Genomic DNA, 22,738 nt, shown 5'->3' with positions numbered 1-22,738 from the left:
GAAAATCAAGTAATTCATAAATAATTCCATCCTTCTCCACTCTGAAGTTCTTTTGGGTTTTTGTTTTTTTGTTGGATTTTTTTCTTAAGTATAAGACAGGTGTTTATATTTAAATCTTAAATTTTTCTCTTTCTTCTTCTTCCATCCCACCTTATGGCAAAGATGTGCAGCCAAGTTTGGTCAAATCAGAGCGCAATGAATTCCATATTTTTTAAAACAATGCAGGCACGGGGTGCTCACCAGCATAGAATGTTTACCATTTCTTTCTATTATACCACTTAAATGGTTGTTTCAGAAGCTAGTCATTCATTTGCTCCCTTAGACTAGTAGTAGCTCTCATTGCAGCTGCTCTCTTGATTCATATCCCAACAACTCCAGCTCTTTGGAGTAAGCTTCAGTAAGAAAATTTCTGGAAAATTAGCCTAGATGATCAAGTCAAAGTGAATCATAGCTCCTATTACACTGCTGCTTAGACTTTGGGAAGATTCACTGATGTGAATGCTGTAAGTGTGATCCAATCTATATGCTGTCTCCAGTGGACACCATGTTTTTAACACGTGGAAATCGATTTGTATATGTACAATGCTGTCAGAAATGTGTAGCTTAAATGTTGGCGGATTCCTATAAGTGCTCCCAACATTATTCCCATATTTTCCATTTTTTAAATACAGTCTTGTAACTTGGAAACAGATTTTTGCTAAGCCTAATTAACATGTGGCTTCTCATGTGAGAGCTGGAGGGAAGGGGTGTCGTTATTCAGTGTTGTCATATCCTTTTTTCTTTTACCATTTTCCAAGATTCAGTGCTGCTGGAAGCCCAGCCAAATAAATGTTCTGTTCTCAGCCTGATGTGCCAGGCACACAGTGGCAGGGGAGAGGCTGCTGATGTGTGGTGCTGGACCTTGCAATCTGGACTGCCAAATTTGAGACAGCGCTAAAGGAATCTTATCCCACTGAGCCTTCGATGCTCAAAGCAAAATCCTAAATGCAGATCCTGTTCCCAGTGATTTCATATTTCTGATTGCTTTCAAAAAGAATTACTAACTTGTGTTTGACAGTTCTCGGTGCAGCATTTGCTCTGTTCCCATCTCCTTCCTGTGGCTTATGAACTCTCTGAAATCAAGTTAGTCATCCACGAGGATTCTGATTTCATTTTAAGTATTCTTCTCAGAGGAGTATAGTGGGTGTTTCTACTTCAGTAGACAAGCAGAAATGGCTCTTCACTGAGGTTGCTGTACTGGCAATCTGCTGATTAGAAGATAAATTCACAGTCTGAAGCTTTGTTTTCCTCACGTCTCCTTAGTTTGAATCTTAATCTAAAAGAACAGTATTCTTTTTTATATTTGAAGATGTAAAAGTCTGAGATATTGTCTGATGACTGTATACATCGGAGACTATGACGAACACCATATGTAAGATTTTTATCACCCTTTTTTATTGGCTCTTCTTATGCTGAAAGCCCTTCAAATTTGATGGTCCTAGCTCAAATAAAAATGGGAAACTTAAGCAACATCATTAACATGAATTAGTTTGTGCAAAAAGCCAACATGTTATTGTACATAACCATAGGAAATGTGCTTTCTCTGTAAGGCAGATTTCAGTTCTTTATCACATGTGATGTTAAATGGCTACTCACTGAAATTTAAAAAGGGATTTCCTGAAAAGCACTTCCCATTTGCAGGTGCTGGATATGTATATAATTGCATACAAAGATTTTGTGATGCAAATTTTAAAAATCTTGTCATTAAATTCAGCATCACATGTTGATAATGTTTTCATTTTCCTTGAAAGCCATGAAAGACAGCAGTTTTGCAGCCTTAAACCATGTCTGTGCCAAGAATATTTTTATTAGTGTAGAGTCATGTGGGAAAAGGAATACTTTGCTCCAGCTCATAGAATTAAAAATGTTGCTCAACCATTCATTGTAGAATGATAAGTAAAATGTCCAAACAAAATTGCTTTTGAACACCTATGGGGAAGCTGAAATTTAATATTAAAGATGCTTTAAGAAAAGAAGAAAATGGTTGATGCCTTACTTGTGGACTCCAGACCCAAAAATTCATTGTCTGATGGCTTTTAAAGCATATCATTGTTTTAATTTTATTGTTGATGTTCACATGTTCATTTTTTTCTGTCAGAAGTGGAAAGGACATTACCTCAGTAGTCAGCTTCAGGAAGCTGGACTGTAAGCATCAAACATAGGTCTTATGCTTTTTTAGAAATTACAAGTCGGATTTGAAATCCTTTGAAATTCAGTGAAATTGTGTGTTTTTAAATCCCAAGGACCTTGGATCAAAAGAGTCAAGGTCCATAGGCCTCAGAAAGAAACACAGTGGAAAACTGAAGTGCCAAACAGACGTCCCTTCCCCATCAACACATTTTTAGATACTGACAATACCTCGACATTTAAACTGAGTTGTGCTTCCCAGTTGCAGCAGATGGGGTGAATGAGGAGTGCAATTCTCCTCCTTTCAGTTCAGGTGATGCAGTTGGCTGCTGGAAGAGAAAGCATGTTGCTGTACCAGAAAGTCCTGAGTGGGTACTGAGGAAGATTTTATGGCATTCTCTGTCTCTGTATTCATGCAAAATTTGAGTTTTATGCTGGAAAACCTTCTTAAATCATTTTTAGAGTTACTCATTTTCTCTGTGCCCTTCATGAAACATGTACTGAAGGATTTTTACGTACACTGAGCACTCCAAATGCAGTTGAAATAAATAGCAGCTCAGGGGCTTTGCATTCTGAAATAAATCCAGCTGTAGGCATGTCAAGTTAAATTTAGTCTAGATGTCTCTATGTCTCAGTTTTGTGTGTGTATATTAAAATTATCCCTCAACCTCACAAAGATTTTATAAAAATAAATTTCTTTGTCTGTGTAGGGAAGTTTATTATTTTAGAACAAAGCACACCAGAGAAATCTGTAAAGTCTTAGGTAATTCCCCATTCAGAACAGCTTCAATAGTCTTTAATAAGTAACGCATGAAACTACTTTTTGAACCGGTAGATTACAGTGAAATAGGCTTATCGTGTCTTATGTGGAAGTGCTATAGAAATTAATTATAATGGAATCATAATACCTACGTGTCCAAAGAAAAATAAGGGCAGCACACATAATATTGATGTAATATTTCACAACTGCAAAGTGTTTAACTTACTGATGTTATTTGGTCATATTTGAGCAACAAAACAATTGTTTTAAAATTCACAAAATCACTTTGACATTTTCACCATTCAAGAAAAATAGATTCCATGTGTGCAGTAGTTTGAAAATTGGGCTGTTGTTGGAATTGGCCATTGCTGGGTCAGGGAAGAGAAATACGGAGTCAGTTGAAATTTCATTTAAAAGAAAAAGCTGCAAATAGAAAGGAAACTTGTTTTAAAATGTCAGTCTTGTTATTGTATGTCAAGGGTTAGGGAATAATTTATAGAGTGCTTGAGGACAAGAGTTTTATACATCACTTCTGTATTTTTAGCTCATGTGATTGACTGCAGCTTAAAATGACAGTTGAACTGAAATGAGCAAGAAGTGGAAAGAGACTTAACACCAGTTAGGCAGAACGTAACTCTGACATCTAACGCTTCTGTGGCTGATTGATCAGTCAAAGTGCCAGGATGTGAGTCTGTACCAAAATAAGACTGAAAGGTGGTAGCAGGACAGTTTTGCAGGGTACAGGATTCTCAAAGCACCAAGTAAGGAATTTCAAAGGAAGGAATTCAAGGAGAGTATTTGACTTTTTTTACCAGTCAATATCCTTTAACAAATGTTTTCTGAAACAAAATTTTCTCCTCCTCTCATACTAATGCTTTTAAACAGGTAATTGTTTTTAGTGACAGGTACGTGTGTGAGACAAGCAGTTAGTATCATTTTTAGATGGCAGAGAACATAGAGCCACCAGTTTGCCAAGATATTCCTTTTCCCGTACTGCCCTGAAAAGACAGGGAATAAAAGATGGAGAAAAACCAGGAGCAAATACAAGGGATCTCGGTCACATTGGTTAAGTTTTCGTAATTCTTTTCAATAAAAGCATTTATTCTTTTAATGATGTTCAATATACTACACAAATAATTCCCATTTCTGTAGCTAAGATGAGGGGCAGCAGGAATCTCCTCCTCTTATATCTCTTTGGAAATAAAATTTATTCACTCTGCCTTTATTTACATTATCTACTTCTCAAACTGCATAATATTTCCAGGACATTTGGGGATTTCTTAAGATTTTCCTTCAAACAAATAACAGTCTTGGTCACAGCCAGTAATACAAGTAGTATGATTTTTGTTTTAACCAAGTACAATGTTCCTGGAGATTTTTTGTGTCTTACACATCCCGCTTGGATTTTGTTAGCACGGGTTAGAAATGTACATTAGAGCTTAGGCACAAACTGTTTGACGTTAATTTTTATGTCTTGATTCAATATGGGCCTTAGCTTACATAAGATGAATGTTCTCTTTAGATTTGTGTATCCTGCTTGATGTTGCTTCTCTGAACAGAAACAGCATGATCTTGAATGAGCCCTAAGCAGTCCCTAAGATGTCACAGAAACATGCTTTCTGTCTCCAGTGTTGTTCATATAACATATCAGTTTTTTTCTTCTCCAGTTCTTATATTTTTCTTCATATAAGTGAACTAGATGGTCTTAAGAGGGTCCCTTCCAACCGTACGATTCTGTGCTTCTAAATGTAAATCATAAAAACTTATGTGAAGAAATAACGTATTTCTTTTTTCTTTGCCTCTTCTTATTCTCAGCTGTCAATCAAGTCTATGCTTTCAGTTCGCAATAGCAAGTTTGCTTTCCCATTAGCTTTCTTGACCAGCGGTTTACTATTTTGTGTCCTTTTTTGCTGTATGTATCACAGTTCTTACTTTTCTATCATTTAGGGAGGTTTTTGCTTGCAGTTTTAATTGATGCGTAAGATTTTGTTTGAATCCTCTTCTAGTACAAAACATTTTTGTTTTGCTTCTTCAGAACAAGGCCAGTTCCAAATAGCTGAAAAAGTAGAATTGTTATTGTACTTGCATTCCAGAAGACTGTCCTTTGCATTTTGATCTTATTTTGTTTCAAATATGGGATAATATCTTTATTACTGCTCCAGTGAAAAGAACCAATGCAGCCCTCTTGTTTCTATGGTGCATTCATCAATCCACTTCCACTGTCCTGTTTGAAAAGTGGTTAGCATGAACACTAATATGACCATAAAATGTCATGTATGTGTTTATAGCCTACTGCAAAACAAGGATCAAAATCAAATAAATGTTTATGTTAAAAGTTGGGAGAGTGGGAAGAAGACTCAGAAAAAAAGACTTTGGAGGTAGAAACGCACATTCCAGGTTTGAAGATGACTTTTCTTTAGTGTCCAGACCACTAAGCATCACACTTAATAAGCAGCAAAAATCTGCTTCTGAAGTGCTATTGCCTTCAAAAGTTTTGTGCTTGTGTCCTCCAAGTGCCTGAATGAGTAACTCCATTTATAGACTACAACGTTGTTCATTTCTGAATTTTGGTGAGGAGATCACCACCAACAACGCTTGTCCTTTGTAAAAATATCTTAATGATCAATATTTGCCTTTATCAGATGTCTGGACTTCACTTTCCTTTCTGAAGTTTTATCAGTATCAAAGAGAAAAATGGTTCTCTCATTTTGAATTGACTCTTGTCCCGTGCAGATGGCAATAAAGCTTATCTGGAGAGTTGTACATTCAACTGGATTTAAGAGAATACAGTTTGAATAGGGATGCATTCCTGAAATAGGAATAGTTGCATCTTGTAGCAGCATTGCTTAATGCTCACTATGTTTGATGTTTTCTGGCATACACACTTCCAAGTACACTTCAGCCATGACTTTTTAACAACCACATCTAAGTATTCCATTTTAGTTTAATGATAGCAATTCTGTCTGTTCTTCAACAAAACCATTGAATTTTGTTATTTTTTCAATTTTCCTACTTTAACCTTATGTATGTTGAATGGTGGAATAAGCCAAAATTTATACATTTTGCAGTGTTATTGCAACAGTTTGAGACTTTGCTATTCTTAATTCATTTTACATATTTAGCTGCAGATACTGTTTAATTTAACATTGTGCTTCTCACCCTGGAAGAGTATTGTAGGCAAGGAACAGCAGGCAAACCACTGTAGTTACAAATGGGGTCATGTGAGTTTTGAAATCTGTTTAAAAGCAGCGCTTAGATTATTTGAGAGACCATTCGAAAGGCATAAACACAATGAATATTGTACAGAACTCGGGTAATGCCGTTATTGATGTAGGAGGTAACTAGTATAAACATGGTGAGTACAATCTGAAAAGAGGATTTAGCCATTGCAGTGTGTACTAATGCTTGTATGGCAATCAGATATTTCTTGCCACTTGAATGTTTAGCAGTATAAAATTTTAAGAAACATTGATGTGAGACAGTAGTGTTCTGTACTGAAGGGCTATTCAGTGCCAGTCACCTGTTCTACCCCTTAGGTAAATCACTTAGAAAAAGCAGCTACATCCCACAGAGTAAAGTGTCTTCATATTTCTTCAGAAATTTCACATAGAGATTACGTGAGTTACACACTTGCTCACTTATAGTGTGTGCAGCACCTCATAAACGGGTCTGGCATTTATGAGACTGTTAGAGGAACAGAGCTCCTAAAGCATTAACTGCTGCTGTGCTTTGCTTCTGCTTCCTTCATTACAGCTTGGCAAAATCATTCCCTTTCCTGTACCTTGGTCCTCTGTGTCTGTGTATGTTTGGATTTCTGCTGGTGGTTCCACATTCTGCATGCTTTCTTAAAGGCAGAGCAGTGTGCTCTCCCGTAAATGATCAAGATCACGGGTTAGACTCCTACAGTCTCTGTATATTGAGAAATGAGCTCTTTCTGTTGGTGATAAATCATGTTTTGGTGTCACTGTTCTGAACTGTTCTTCATGTTGTACAACTGGAACGTACTCACATAAGAGTTAGCTTTTCATATTGGGCTGGAAACTCTTCATCTTTGTGTAGCAATTTGTTTTATTATAACCAACGGCTTCTAATTGTACCTCCCATAATGAAGAGCTGACTTAATACTCTGTGATAATCTTGTTATGACTTATAAAAGGTAAGTTATTTATCTCACCATTCCTAATAAACATGGTAAAGTGTTGAAGGGTTTTTCATTTTGTTTTGTTCTGTTTTTTTTTTTAATTATTTTTCGCTCGAGATTTTCACTTGTAGCATAAACTCTTCTCTGTGTCTTTTTCCGTTTTACTTGTAACATCTTTTTTGGACTGACTTTTATTTGCAGCAAAACATACCACGTAGACTTATATAAATCCAATTCAGTGCAGTCTTTAATTTCCTTTTTCAGACCAGTTGTGATTGATAGATGTCGGCAGGTTTCTTTATTTTTTCCATTCCCTTAATTGAGTTTTGATTACATTTCTTCGTGTTCTATTTAATGCCTCAGCCTGTGGGAGAAAGCTTACTCTACATTCTAGAATGATAAAATTATATCTTAAAGGACATAAAATTCAATTTATATCTTGCTTTAAAAAAGAAAAAAAAAAAAAAAAAAAGGTTAAAAAGAAATGTGAGTTGACTGTTGTAGGTTCGGTTACATTCTTCCTGAACCAAGCAGGGGAATGGTACTGAATGACAACCCACTGTATCTTCTGCTGTGTTACACTGTGAGCCCAGGGGTGGTAGAATGGATAAACAATAAAACTACACTTTCCCTGTGAAAGGGGAGACAGCCACAGCATATTATTTCTGTAACTGCCTGTCAATGAGAGTAATTATAGTAGATGACGGTATTACCAATCATTTGCCCCACTCAGTTGTGGCACTATGTGCAGTGTGTTATGGATTCTTTACTTTGCAGTAGCTGTGAAAATAATACAGTTGGGTTGGTTTTGTTTTGTTTTGGTTTTTTTTGCTTTTTGTTGTGTTTTGTTGTTTTCTTTTTGTAAATGTCACAAATGAAGTATTAAAACAAATAATGACTATTATAAAAGGCACTTAAAGCATATACATATAACCCCTTGGATACAAAGCTCCATTACAGCTAAAGCTCTGTGTGCCATAAAAGTTGTACATTTTATTCAAAATCATATTTTACTGCAGTTTTATTTTAAAATAGCATTTAGGATATCAATGTGAAGTTCATATTAAATGAGCAAATATTACTTAATAATTTTGATGTCAGTTATGTTAAAACGCGGTTTGTATTCTGCAGCTGTGAGCATAGGTTGGGAAATATCAAGTCTAGCTGGTCCAGCCTTTTATTTTGTTGTCATGGATTCCTCTTCCACAGCTGCTTTTAAAATATGTGGGAAGCAAATAATATCTCATACTGCATGTGTTGCCCATCAGGTGAGTGATAAAATGTAAACTTTAGGTCGGTTGTAAGAAATCAAAAAGTACATTTCAATTTGTTGCTGAAGTCCTCTGTGTGCACAGAACTAAAAAAAAATGACCTGTAGGCAGCTGTGTGAAGGCAGCTGCCTGTTGTTACCATTGTCATTTGGGCGCTGTAAGAGCAAAACGTTGTCAGCACGTATTTTATATTAGAAGATTTGATCTGCAAATCTCAGCCGCTCTGTTCATTATAAATCTCTTGTTTTTGTCCATACGCTAGCTCCACTATAGGTTGGAAGGGCTTAAAGATGAACTCAGGAGGAATAGAGGCTACAACTCGAGAGTAACTATTACTGCTCAAAGGAGCTGTTTTCCATTCGCAAACATTGCTTTGCGCTATGGGTTTGGGCTCCTTCTGTTCCTCCACTTTGTTGAAGACTCTCTCTTGACTTTCATTTTACTTCTTTAGCACTGTCTTTGTCTGCTAACATTTTTTCTCCTTCTCTAGTAGCTTTAATCTGTGTCCTTTGGATCACATATTTCACTTAGTTTATTTTGGTAGATCGTTTCAAAGTTTGTGTTTTGTATTTTTGTTTTTATGCCTTTTTTAATTTAGGACTACGTTATCTCACTGAGTTTCATTCCACAGTTTGCTGAATTGCTTGGTTATTTTGCAGCAGGCACATTCCTCGTTTTCTCTTTTCATATGGTTTGCAGTGAGAAATAAGAGAGCCTCTTCCATTCTATACAGTAGTCCTACACACATAGGCCTATGTCTTCTTTGGCATACACTGTCTTTTGGCTTGCCACGTCCCATCCTGCTTCTCTATTTCTCTCTCACTCTGTGCCTCTCACTCTGTGCCTCTCTCTGTTGTGCTTTCTGTCCGATCATTATACCATCCTTTTGGTCCAGAATTGTCCCTTGGTAAATTACAGATAAGTATTTACTTCTTCCAATGAGAGTCCATGTCATACCTTTGAAATCTGGAAAAACAACTCTGGGCCAAATTTGGGCATCATTAATATTTTGTTTGCAGTTTTCTTGTGTAGTATTTCTGGTGGGAAGGAGGGAGGTTTTGGTTTTGGTTTGTTGTGGTTTTTTTTCTTTAGACAATTTTTTTTTTTCTTCAGGAAAGGACACCATAATCCACTCTAAGTTGCAACATTACTTTCCATAAGTTATTCCATTATAATAAGTAGACTGTGTTGCGCTATAGAATCCAATTTTTAATGTGAATATACATTTGGGGCAAGCTGCTGTGGAGCAGAAGAAAGAGGTTTAGAAATGGGGCACAACTCTTTTCAGCCTTAAATGGCTGTTTCTTAATGAAGCCTTTTAGGGGCTGAATGTGTGTCATTCCTCATTAACTGTCAGACCATACATATTCACATTCAAAACAAGTTTTATTTAACTACAAATTCTAACTGTAGTCTGAAAATAATCCTTCATTTTTCAGCAAATACAAAAGTTCTGCAAGGAAAATTGCACCCTCAAGTGTCACCTGTGCTATTCCACTTCTTTTGCTATTTATGCTTGGTTTTACCTTATTATTCCTCTCAGAAATTTAGCAGCACAACTGTCACTAAAGTAAAAACCTGAAGGATTCAGTTCATACTCTTAGTGGTTTGTCTTCCTGTGAAGTTTGTGTTGGCAGCTGGGGGTTTGTCCACAAGAAGGTCTCCTTATTCAGGTGTCACCAGCCCAGTCAGCTGGCCTGTCAGAAGGCAGATTGCTGTTCAAATTAGTCTGTCTAAAAACTTGCATCCAGTATTAGTGTATAGTAAGAGGTCTTTCCAAGCCTGAGAATTAACGAGAGCTGATGCTTCAGCAAAGTTCAATCTGTGTTGTGTTTACAGGACTGATACTCTGCAAAAGCATATTTTTAAAAATCTGCATGGTAATGAGATGGAACTCTAAATATCCCGTCTTAATGGAATATCAGACCAATGTGAATCCCTCAGTTTCACTGCAGTCAGTCATATCTATCTGGAATAGCACAGTGGCAGTAAGCATTCAGGGAGCGGATTTATTGAGGAGCTAGTTGTCAAAGTTCTCACACTCCTGTGTTTTAATGTAGAATTGCACCATGAAATTCATACTGAACGTAACATTTCTTTTAACCAAACAGAAACAATGAAGTAAATTTATCAGGCTCCAGACAGGAGCTGTTTTACAACTGTGATCTGCCTATGCAAAAAAATATTACTGAATATTTTCAGAATCAGTTTAATTCTCTGAAGTACCTGAACGTTATCAATAATGGAGTTTTAACACTGGGCGTGATAATTTAAGTATTTTGTCTAATCATAAAACAGAGGACATAGAATCAGAATTACTGTCATAGCAACTATACACAAAAATGTGGGTTTTTCTTTTAAAGCTGGAGCTTAACAAACAATTTTAACCACTGTGTTCTTTGAGCTTACTCTATTAATCTGTCCTTAGGCCATCTTGGGTTTTTCTCTGAGGGAAAGTTTAAATTGCTAATATTAGATTCTGATCATCAACTAGTACACTTGTGCTTAAAGATATTTATTGCTCGTAGAGTAGGGACAAAAGTTGCTGGGAATATGTAGAGCCTCTGTCTTAGATCCCAGGAGCTTGCCCATCTTATCTCTGTATTTGCATTCTTGTTAACTTCTGTAGCTCACAGACTGTGTGCTCTCTTTGCAGGTCCAGTCTAGGTGCAGCAGCAAGGAGAACATCCTCCGAGCAAGTAAGTACTGAAACTTCATAGCTGTGTTGTGCAACTAACGCTACCTGCAAGACAGGTCAGGTGAGAAGGATAAAGCTGGGATGAAGGGAGTTTCCAAAGGAAATTTAATATTTGAAGACAGTGAATTTCAGTCCAAAAAGAAAATAAAAGTGTATGTAGCTTATAGTGTTCACATCTTAATTGAAGCGGCCTTTTAATTTTTTCTTCTCCTCTCCTTGCTTTTCTGATGACACTGAGGTCCCTGTTGTTTGTGGTGATGAATTGTTTTAAGTGATGCTGTGTGTGGAAGTGTGTGCAAAGATAAAAAGAATCAACACTCAACGATGATTAAAACCTCAAGCTGGACATGTACAATTTTTATTTTCATACCTGAATGTGAAATGCAGTACAGAAGTTCAGTTGGAGTACAGATAATCCAATCAAATAACAAAAAGGTTAAGAGTTCAGATTTGTGCCAAATGACCTGGTCTCTAATTTGTTAAATGCCTTTCATTTCTGTTTAATCGGCTTCTTTCCTAGCTTAAAATTTGTTCAACCGTAAATGCATATATTTAAAACAACATACATCAGAATTTGTTTTGGTGATAGGAGAGAGGGCTGTCAGGAATTCTCTACGTTCTACAACCAATTGACTTTTATCTGCTTCAATGCCAGAGGATTATTTTGCCTTATAAAATGCTGCTATAAAATGCTATAATTATGGATGAGCTACTGCTTAGTAGGATAGTACTGGGTGGAAATGAGTTAAAAGCAAGTGAGTAAAGATGGAAAATATTAAGGGTGATAAAAATGGGAACAGAAATTACATGAGTTAAAAATCGTCAATTAAGGAATACAACTGGACTGAAAAATGGCAGGCAGACCAATTTCAGATCTTGCGATCATGCTGAGGAACATCACCGGTAAAGCCAAGTGAAATCAGTCATTACTCATAACTAGTGTGTAAAGTGTCCATTAGAATTGCAGACAGGCCTTACTACCATCAGAAACTCTACCAAGGATGACTTTTGCATATAGCTGGGCATGATACCTCAAGATGCTTTAATGTCCTTTTGTTGTTCTTGTTGTCTGGATAGAGAGGGTGGCCGAGTGCTCATGATATTTAGCTTAGGTTTTACGTAGAATCCCATAATTCAGTTATGTTGTCTTTAAGCTGCCAGTTTTCTGGTCTTTTCTTATTACTCCGACAGCTCCTTCTATAAGACTTGCGTAGAATCACATTTTTTTCTGGAAACTGACAGATTTTTTCTGCTGTTCTACAGAGCTGTGTCCTTGATCCCTTTTCTTTAAACCTTTAGACCTTTCTCTAACCCATCAAACACAAATTCAGCCATTCTGTATATGGAAATCTCCCTACTCTCTAATTTTTTCTTGTTTTGCATGTCTCTAACATCAATTCCTAGCCATCCCCCACTAAATTTTACCAGTCACAAACACCATCCCCCTTATCACTGCAAACTAATATGACCTGAGCTTCATGTACGTTGTTCACCTTGCTCTGTTTTCCTGCAGACTGTGCCTTTTCCTTGTAGAGTAGTTCTTTATAGATCTTGAGATAGAACATTTCCTCTCAATCTGAAGTTATTCTCAAGGTTCTCCCTTGGTATTTCTAGGTCATCCCATTTGGCTCCCATAAATACCCTCCTGTTACAGGTAGATCCATTCAAGATATTTCTACAAATATCATTTTCTTAATCTTTTGGCTTGTATCTGTTACTTCTTTGTGCATTAGTGAAATAGATCCTTCACTTCTGTTGCTCATCTTTGTTTTCAGAATCCTTCAAAGCTTGCTGTTCGTTGTTTGTTCTCTCTTAGCATCAAGAAAGCAAATACTCTGCTGGCTTCGTTTTCAAACAACTTTTTTCACATTTTCTTCCTTCTATTTGGGGAAAACAAACTTCTGTTAATCAATCCTTCTGTCTTCACTCACATCAGAATTTAAACATCACTTTGCTTGCAGTCACTTTGATGACTACAAAGTCTTGCCCGTGGATAGGACTTAAAACAGTCTGTTGTTATGACTCCCATCTTAACTTATATTGCAAATTCACCAGAACAAGGTCCACTTTTATGTTTTGTTTGCACACAGATTATTGATATGTATTTGTGGAGCATGATTATACATATACTAGTAGTGGTAATGATCTATGCTAAATAAGTAAAATCTTTATAGATTTCTGAGTTGCCAGTGTTTTAAAGACAGTATTAAAAATCCTTATTTACAGTTCCTTTTGTTGGAACAGCATCAACAGCTGCTTTAAATTTCCAGCCTTTATACACTGACAGTGCTGATGTCTCTTTTCTTTGTTAATTTTCACATTCATACCTGATTAAGTTGCTTATTTTATCTGGGTTTATTCGTAGCTGGGGAAGAAAAGTGATTTGTGTTTAAGATATGATATACAGAATCTTCTGTATACCATTAGAGTCAAAGGTGTGGCACATTGAAGTTCTCTCCAAGGACACTATTTTAGATTTCGAATGGGGAATGGAGAAAAAGACACATAATGGAACTCAGCAGGTCTGAATCTGACTGTCAAATTGCAGCTGCCCATCAGAAGGCTGTGGAAACAATCTAGAAAGAATGGAATGATTTTTCCTGAGCAGTAGAACAGAGTTAGCTTCAGATTATCATTCACCGTGTTATATACTGTGTCCTCTTTGAAATGCTTCTGTTTCTGATTAAACGATCCTTTTATGCTTATCAAGACTTCTGGTGTATATTTCATGACAAGAAAGGATATTCACTTTTATAAATGGATTCATTGCTAACTGCTTTTTGTTTTTAATCTCGCTTTTGATGCAATACCTTCCCAGTGTCTGTCATACACATGATAAGTAACTAAATTAATTTACCCCAGAGGGCTTGATGTACTTCAGCAAAGTGATTTAAATGAACATCATTGTTTACATCTATGTGTAAAAGCATATATAACCATAGTGCTCTCTTTTCAGGTCACAGTGCTGTTGACATTACCAAGGTAGCAAGAAGACACCGCATGTCTCCGTTCCCATTAACATCTATGGACAAGGCCTTCATCACAGTTCTGGAGATGACCCCAGTGCTTGGAACAGAAATCATCAATTACAGAGGTACTTTGCATGAAGTTGGATTTTATGTGAGAAGTATGATAGTTGTTTTCCATTTTTACAATCTTCTTAAGTGCTTAACCTTCTAGTGGTTTTTATGAGAGGTCTGAGACTGATCTTCTCCAACAGAAACTACTTTAGGAAAGACAATAATTGTAGTAGAATTCTCTTTTCAAAATCAGGAGAATGTGAACTAATCTCAGTCGTGCTTCCTGAAGGAATCTGTGATTGGATTGTAGTGAAATCTATGAATGAATTTTCTGATAATCTGTGGCATATGCAACAAAGCTGGAACCAAGAAGCCACAGCTTGCCTCAGTGCTGGATGTAACACTGGATTTCTGTAGATGCCATCTGGCTTCAAAATGAACTGCAATGATTCACTCAGTTCTTTCACTCTAAGAGTCTTACTTACCCCCTTCCTAATTGTACATTAATGATTAAATCCTGAAATACAAATGAGACTGAAGTTTGTAGGGATGGGGAAACCTTTAGGGTTTTTTCCTCTTTTTCCAAAGGTGAGGTGATGAGCAAAAAATAGCAGCACCCCAAGCCTGAAGAGTGAAAATGTTCAGGTCCTCAGTAGAGTCCAGGTAGCAGAGAGGTACAAATGGTTCCTAATTTGGATATTTTGTCTTCTGTCCTGAAAGTTCAAAGATTACATGTCCTTCACCAAATCCTTGTTCTGTTTCAAGCCTTTGAGATGTCTTCATATTGACAGACTGATTTAGTGTACACACTTGGTAACAGGAAGTATATCTCTGAGAAGAAAATGCATATACTGCATTCAGAATAGGACCAAAACTGGACCAACAAGAAGTATGCATATTACATACTGCTTTTTCATAATGGTATGTGGTTTAGTATGCCTGGGCATACATATTAGACCTTTTTGGATGGTTGTCTGTATTCTGGGCCTGATCTTTAGGCTGCTTTTAGATGAAAAGTGTTGACATGTATTTTGTGTGGATGATGACTGTCAGTATAGGTTTTGTGGACAACATAATGAGTCACACTGTTAGGAATGCTTATTTAAGAAGTATACATATGAAAAGGCATTTCTTGCAGATAAATCAACATAGAACTTAGTCTACCAGGATAGTAGTAGCATACTTTGATGATATGTAGGCAACAAAATGTAACAGAAGATTGATGGGAAGGTTCAAGCTCTACTGCCATACTATCAACATCCACCTCTGATGACATGGGCCAACAGAATAAAATAGGAGGCATCACTTTTGGAGCAGCCCTCATATTTGTGAACAGGAGCTATATTGCCACCGAAATTAAAAATGTAGCTAAAATAAAATCTATTAGGGAATCTGTTATGTTCAGAAAATGAACATAATTCTCGGTACATATAAGTTAACATTTATTTAATTATTAACGGTACATATAAGTTAACATTTATTTATGTGTATACACCATTCTTATAGGCCAGTATAGTAGAGGTCTTCATATATCTGATCTGCAAACCTCTTCATTGGAATTATAGTAAAATTCAACAAAGTCACAGCCTATATAATGGCCTGCTGCCATACACTTCGGCAATTGCAAAACAAAACATTTCACACAAGCAGCATAAACCAAAGGTGTCTTAAGCTTTTTTCCACCTGCTGTTACCCATGTCTGATATGAAGCCCTCAATTAGCCTTCTATTTCAGCTAGATGCAGTTACCTAAATGGTATTTTGTGGATATACAAGGTAAAGTCTTTAGACAGCATGATAGCAATTATCATTTTCTAGATAAGAAGAGGAAGTTTAATTGATACTAAAAGTAGAGAGACAACCAAGTTCACATACAGTTAACAGGCCATTAGGCTTAAGCCTCAGAACTGAGGAGTTTTGCTGAGTCCAACAGCCTTCTTCTCAACTTCTGTAGAGCATGCTTTTCTGCTTTTCTGCTGTTGATTCATTCTGAACTTGTCAATAATTTTTGTAGCATTACATTTTCATATCGCACTGAAGATATTGTAGAATTTATGAAATGGAAGATGTACAGCCCTAGCACAGTACCTGTCATCTTGCTGCTTTATCCCAGTACCAATACCCTTAGAAATCAAAATTCTTCACAGGCCTTACCAGTTTCACCAGTTGCTCTTTAGAAAAGAAATACTCAGATTGGAAAAGTGCATTTCATGTCATTCACAATTCTGCATTAGAATCAGAAAACTGTGGGCATCTCATGAAGCAGCTTGATGACATCAAAACATTTCAAAGTATGTTTTGTGAATTGCAATTAATTAAAATAAAGTCAAACGGGGTATTTCTTAAATGATTGTTCACATAAAGGGGAGTAAAGAAGTGCTTCAGATTGTCCTGTAGTTGCTAACTACCTTCATTTTAAATGCACAAGGCTCTGGCAAGTAGTTCTTACATTTTTCTCTGCTTAATGACATTCATTCCCACTACTGCCTTGCCATTTATTCACTTCAGATACTGCATGGCAGCATGCCAGGAACATACTGTTCAAATTTGCTCTGATTGGTGTGATTTTGCATGCAGACAAGAAGTAAAATGAAGATACGACGTGCCTACTAAAATTAGAAGCATCACTTTTGTGCAAGATTCCGTGTGTCTGTGAGCAGAGGTTGTTTTCTCCAGGCCTTTGAAAGCTGGCTTTTCTGAGCTATAATTCAAATGTCTGTCTGTTTTTTTTTCAGCACAAATGTTCAAGCTTTCAGTGAGCTTTCTAATAACTTCCATACTGTGTATGTAGTAGCCATCAGAAAAATGTTTTCCTGGTTGTTCAAATAAGTTTTACCAGAATCTTCATGGTAAGCTGTATTTCAAAAATGCAACATAAATATTTACTTGAGGCTGACTAGTTGGTACATGAGTGCAATGATGTTAGAGATACTATGATTATAAATAATTGCTTACTAAATCACATTGTGCTCATAAGTAAATCATACCACTTTGATAAAGCTGAACAGTTCCTAAACACATAGGTGCACTTCTTGGCAAAATATGTCAGTTTACTTAGGGACCCAGTTAGGTCTCCTGCCTTTGTAGCAAATCCAGAGGGACGTAGATTTTCCTGTCAGGCTGCAAAATGAGAAACATACTTTATTCAGATCTCTTGCTTTTTGGCATAACTGATATCCTACAACATGGTTATCCACACAAATTCACCTGGCAGGAGAACTTTTCTAAGTACTTCTGAGTGAAAACTCCCTCTCTTTCCTTCATGCTGTCAGGTGGATTTTGCCTTGCTCCTGAGCAGTGGCCTCTGTTGTAGAGGAGCTGCTTCTGCTTAGACATACTGGAATCCAGCTGATTTCAGTAGTTCTGACCCCTCCTACTCCATGTAGTTAGAAATGTAATAAATCCTCTTTATCACCCTCCCACTGCATGAAGGGATAAGAGACATATTTTCCACTTCATTCCACATCGTAGAAAAAAAGTTCTCGTTCACACTGTGAAAGCAAACAGGTAAAGTTCACACGACTGAGGGCAAAGTGGTTCGTGTCGGTCACTACAGGGAGGCAGAGCCGAATTATGGCTCATCAGTCACGGTTGCTAAGTGAAGGAAAAGAGTATTTTTTGAAACAGCTATTAAAATATTTAGAACTACTGCGGTGTAAATTTTCTTAAATAATCCTGACACTTTTATTCACTCATCCTCTATTAACCAGAAATGTTATCAGCAATTAGGCAAAGCTAATCTATTGCAAAATTCCTTTTTCAGTTTACTGAAACATGTCCATCGTTACTGTTTATGTGCTATCCTCTGGACTTCTTCTATTACCTTTCATGTTTTGCACAAAAACTTTAAAAAATATTTAAATAAAAATACAGAACCACATGCAATTTTAAGAGATTTCAGGATATAGAGTATTTATTTTTTTGCCTGATCACACATCAGAGCCATTACTTCTGTGTTTTGTTACATGGCTTTCAGATCAACTGTCAGTGTTTTGACCATAATGGATCATTTATTGCTGCTCCTACAAAATGATTCCAGTTTATTTGTTGGGTTTTGTTTTTTTTTCCATTTATGTAGAGGTTTTGACAGAAATCAAGAACCGGAGAGATGGGTTCATATGTTCTCTCACATACACATACGTTTCATCTATCCGAGCACACTGCTGCCACTCTGTTTTCTTTTTCACTAGTTCTAATGACATGGAGCATTGTATTTTCTCTTTTCTCCTTTATAGATGGAATGGGCCGAGTCCTTGCTCAAGATGTATATGCAAAAGATAATCTACCGCCATTTCCAGCGTCTGTAAAAGATGGCTATGCTGTCAGAGGTAAAATCTTCTTTAGCATGCAGTATAGAGCCAGTAAAACTACTTTTCAACATGTATTTAGTTCATTTCCATGTTTTGCCAGTCAAGCAGCACTTGTATTTTGGATCCATCTATGGGTGTTTTGCTTAAGATTTGATCCAGTTCATTGCTGGAGTCATTGCTACATGCAAAGCAGCTGATGTGAAGGATGTTCAATTCAGATCTTTTAAGAGGATACATGAACAAACATCTGTGTGTGCTCACGGACATGTACGTTTGTTGCTAGTGAGTTCCTTGGAAACACGAAGAATTCCATGAGAGTAACAGAACGTCCATTTCTGAACAATTGATTCTTCTATTTCTCTGTTGTTGATTTCATCAGAATTTTCTTATTGCAGCTGTTACTTCATTGAACTTTTACAGACCCAGCTCCCTATTTGTGTATTATTTAGTGATTGCCATGGAAAATTTAGAAAAATGGGTATCAGAGAGAGGTACCTCAAAAGAAAAAGTAATTTGTACTTCAGAAAACTTTTGGTTACTGTATCTAAATGAGCAGTAGGGTATTAACAAGCGGGCATGGAGCTGTTTCCCCAGAGAACTTGAATCTATCTTCTGCTTTGCCAGTGGATGCTTTTGAGCAAGCTGCTTCTCTATGTATCTTTTGGTTTTTATCCTTTTAAAAGGATGGCTGAAGATATTTACTTAAGTATCTGTAGAGAGAAATTAAAATATATATGTATGTGATTGAACATTATTCTGATAGTGATATCTTTGCGGTAGCTGTTGAATCATTGTAATACCATGCTGAAATTCAGATACAGTACCCAACTCCCTTTTAAAGGCATCAAGGATATTTTCTCTTCTTTTGGAGGATAGTGCATTTTTTGGGTTTGACTACTGCATTCAGTAGTATTACATGCATTATTCAAAGACAAGTAGTGGTAGGGTCTCTCTGATTGCCTGAAGGAAAAAATACAACAACAAAAAAAGGCAAAATGTAGTCCAGAACAGTTTTCTCATTACAAAAGAATTTGCTGTTTTACAGGAAAGTTTCACTTAGGTAAAAGTGCAATTCAGTTTTAATGCCATACTGTCTTTATGATTCTGTGTATTTATCAAAGAAACAGCTAATAAACTTGAAAAATCATATAACGTTTAATTTGTAAAAGTCTCTGAGCCATTTCACAAAGAAAGCAGTATTGCTGGTACCAACTGCTTAGAAATCACAGGTTGGAGATTCCTGTGTTTTATGTGTTCTGCATTCTTAGGTTATGCTCATTCATATTTTAAAGATTTTTACTACAGCTATGAGAACTAGATGCTTCCTTCATTTATAATGGAAACTGTGACTTTTTATAGTCTTTTGGTTCTAGCACTGGAACCTTCAAAGAAAACATCACTAATGCAGCTTCACTGTAAGACCTTTGAGGCAGGCAGAAGCTTGAACTTTGCTAGTAATCATGCCTTTAGTGTCCCTGTAAAAATACCAGTTTGACTAAACTAGAAGTCCTGAAGGCTTTCAATTTGTTAAATCAAAGTTCTTTGACTTTTAACTTTCAAAGTGTCTTCAAAGTGCCCTATTGCCCTTCAGAAAATCCATTTGGTGTAGTCTGTAACCACTGCACTTGTCCACATCTTCCAAAAGCAGTAATAGAATCTAGAAATGTCAATAAAGTACACAACAGGCTGACAAAATCTGTGATACCCATGTGTTGGTTTCACATAGAGAAAATTTTGCTCACTATGGGACGTTCTTATACATGTAAGTTCATGAACTCCCTCAAGTCTTTGTTATTAATGTAATTTCTCCTCATCTCTTCATCCTGATTCCACATCATCAAGAAATTTTTTGTTAAAAATACTATGGCACCTGTAATTTTAAAAATAATAAACCTTGACTTAAAATCTAAAGAGTTTGCAACACTTCCATAAACTGTTGTGATGAAACTGAAGAATCTTGGGTCACTCTTTACCTCTCCCGCTCTTAATTCCTAATACTGTCACTTGTTTTGGTTCAACTTTCACCTTTTGTGTTGTCCATCTTAACAGCTGCTGATGGCCCAGGGGATCGATTCATCATTGGGGAATCCCAGGCTGGAGAGCAGGTAAGTACTATTTCTTTTCTCATTTTTCTTTTTATGTGTATTTTTTTCTTGTAAGGTATTGCTTTGTATTTTTACAAGCCTCTCTAGGGCTTCCAGACTCAGTATTCTTGGAGGTGGCAGGAAGTAGGACAGAGCTGTAAAGCCTCCTGCTGTGTGCCTTGGGATGTGATTTCAAACAGTAAGGTAGTACGGTTACATAAGGAACTAACAAGGATATCCTAAAATACTTCAGAGCATTGTGCTGACATGTCCTATAGGAGTACATACAGTAATGTTCTGCCCTAGTACAAGGTTAGAGGACATAAGGTTTCTTGTGGTATTAACAGTTCATAAACAGAGAGAACCAAGAGTTAACCCTTTCTTGCTGACAGGGTTTAAATGGGACATCAGCCGAGAAACTGTTTCCACGAACTGCGTATTTCACACTGATTCCTGCAAACTGAAATGTATTTAGAATTTTGTAAGAAGCCTTTTAAGAAAGGGAACGATCTGAACAATCTTGTGGAGGCATCAGAAGCTTAATTTCCTTTACAGGTATAGTTTGCAGTATTGTTCCCGCTCTGTTTGTTTAAAGAGTCCTTGCGCTCTTCAGCAGATAAATGGATTGAGTTTAAGGGAAGGCTGGGGTAGCATCCATTCATGACCTACCATGCCATATAAATATTCTTAAGTAGAGACTGTCATTCGCTGCCAACCTCAAGCGTACATTTGATAAAATTTCTATACTAATACTAGGATGACTGATAGAAAAAAGAATGTGTGAGGTTCTACCACTTTTATTATTCAGTCAGTTTAATTGTACCTGATACCTTCTGTTCAAGAGAACATGGGTTAACCTAAAATGTTTCTCCAGCTGTTCCAAGCCCCAGCATATAGTTCTGTCCAAAATCTAATGCACATGAAATAATGGATACATGGAGTAAGCAGCAGCCAAACAGTGGATAAGCTTTGATGAGGATTTTACACTGTGACCTGTAAAACTACTCACCGCAAAAGTCTCAAGTTAAATAGTTGCATTTCAAACAGTTGTTTCGGATTTTAGAAGCTTTACCTGTAGCAGGATTGTACCTTTTTTTACTTCTTCTTTTGTTTTGTTTTGTTTTTTTTTTATAATGAAGTTGAACTGCTTGTGTATGTGTAACAAATGCAACATTTGATTTTGCTAATCATGGTAGGTATGGGTGCATGATAAATAGGTGCATCTCCCATCCATCCTCATGAATTATGCTATAGAGGCATAGGCATTGTCTCAATAATGATACTCATGTGAACTTAGAGTAATAAATCTGTTATACAAACTATGTAAAATTAATAGTAGAAACATGTAGGTTAGTGGTTCCAGTATTGTTATATCTGCCTTGAATTTTCAGTCTTTCTGTCTATATTTTCCAACATCAGTCTAAAATACAGAAGATTGTCAAGTATATCTACCACCTTTTATATAATCATTATAGACCATCAAAACCAGTAGAGCAATCTGCTGTATTATCATTTATATCATTATTTACCTGTCATCAGTATTTTTATTTTGCTACTTAAAAACCATTGCAGCACATTGGTGCTCACAAACAGGACTGGCGAGGCTGTGTGTACTTAAAACTGCCCACAAGTCTGAGGGGTTCTGATCAGTTCAGCAGGTTTTTAGTAAGGATGGAAGGGCAACTGGAAGATTGTTTCCCTCCTACAAAATTCAGAAGCTCACAAATGTGTATCTACAGGGACAGTCTGTCCTACCAGATTAATTGTAATGGAAGGCGTGTAGAAAGAGAACAGTTCTGGAAATCCCAGCGGCAAGTAAGAAAAATGAGGCTGTTGACCTCTGAATAATTGGTCAGAGGTTTTCTCTTGGGCCAACACATCTTCATGTACATCTCCTTCCCAAGAAACGATTTATAGCCATGGAAGTCTCCTCAGTCTTATTTCACCCTTCAGTCACTCTCAGCAGCAGCATACTGCTGTTCATGTTACAGACCAATTAACTGAGTGATTCACAGCAGGGAGTTCAAAATAGGTTTACATTTGGCTCCTCCTGTAGGGAGAAAAAGGTTATGTAAATGCTACTTAGAGAGGAAGAAAATGGGACTGAGAACTACAGAGTGGCCATATAGCCAAGCTGGATGCTTCTGTATCAATCTCTGAATTGTATATTATTTCCTCAAGTCCATTTCCAGATGGTCATGCTTATATTAACAGTCTTTTTTTATTTAGCATTGAAGAAAACTTTCAGACACAACCTTGCTTTGGAGAGGTTAGGGCACATTTGAGAGC

The 22,738-nt window shown here is 36.7% G+C and overlaps 1 protein-coding gene across 42 annotated transcripts in view; it reads left to right on the top strand.

Moving 5' to 3' along the window:
- The window catches only part of GPHN (gephyrin), a 242,594-nt gene that overhangs the window by 186,054 nt on the left and 33,802 nt on the right, over positions 1-22,738 (top strand). For 28 of the 42 annotated variants that reach the window (XM_015864861.3, XM_085550352.1, XM_085550355.1 and 25 more), the window contains 4 exons: positions 10,995-11,037; positions 13,993-14,130; positions 18,291-18,383; positions 20,415-20,470. In XM_015864861.3, coding sequence (XP_015720347.1) covers positions 10,995-11,037; positions 13,993-14,130; positions 18,291-18,383; positions 20,415-20,470 — 330 coding nt within the window. Of the gene's footprint in view, positions 1-8,600; positions 8,664-10,994; positions 11,038-13,992; positions 14,131-18,290; positions 18,384-20,414; positions 20,471-22,738 lie in introns of all 42 variants that reach the window. The other 14 variants (XM_015864863.3, XM_015864856.2, XM_032444767.2 and 11 more) reach the window with 1 other exon arrangement.

Source organism: Coturnix japonica, chromosome 5, assembly GCF_054131305.1.
Source record: "Coturnix japonica strain WE chromosome 5, WE-NBRP24, whole genome shotgun sequence".
NCBI classification, from domain to species: Eukaryota; Metazoa; Chordata; class Aves; order Galliformes; family Phasianidae; genus Coturnix; species Coturnix japonica.
Note: the sequence above shows the minus strand (reverse complement) of the source record. Positions and strands in the feature narration are given on the sequence as shown.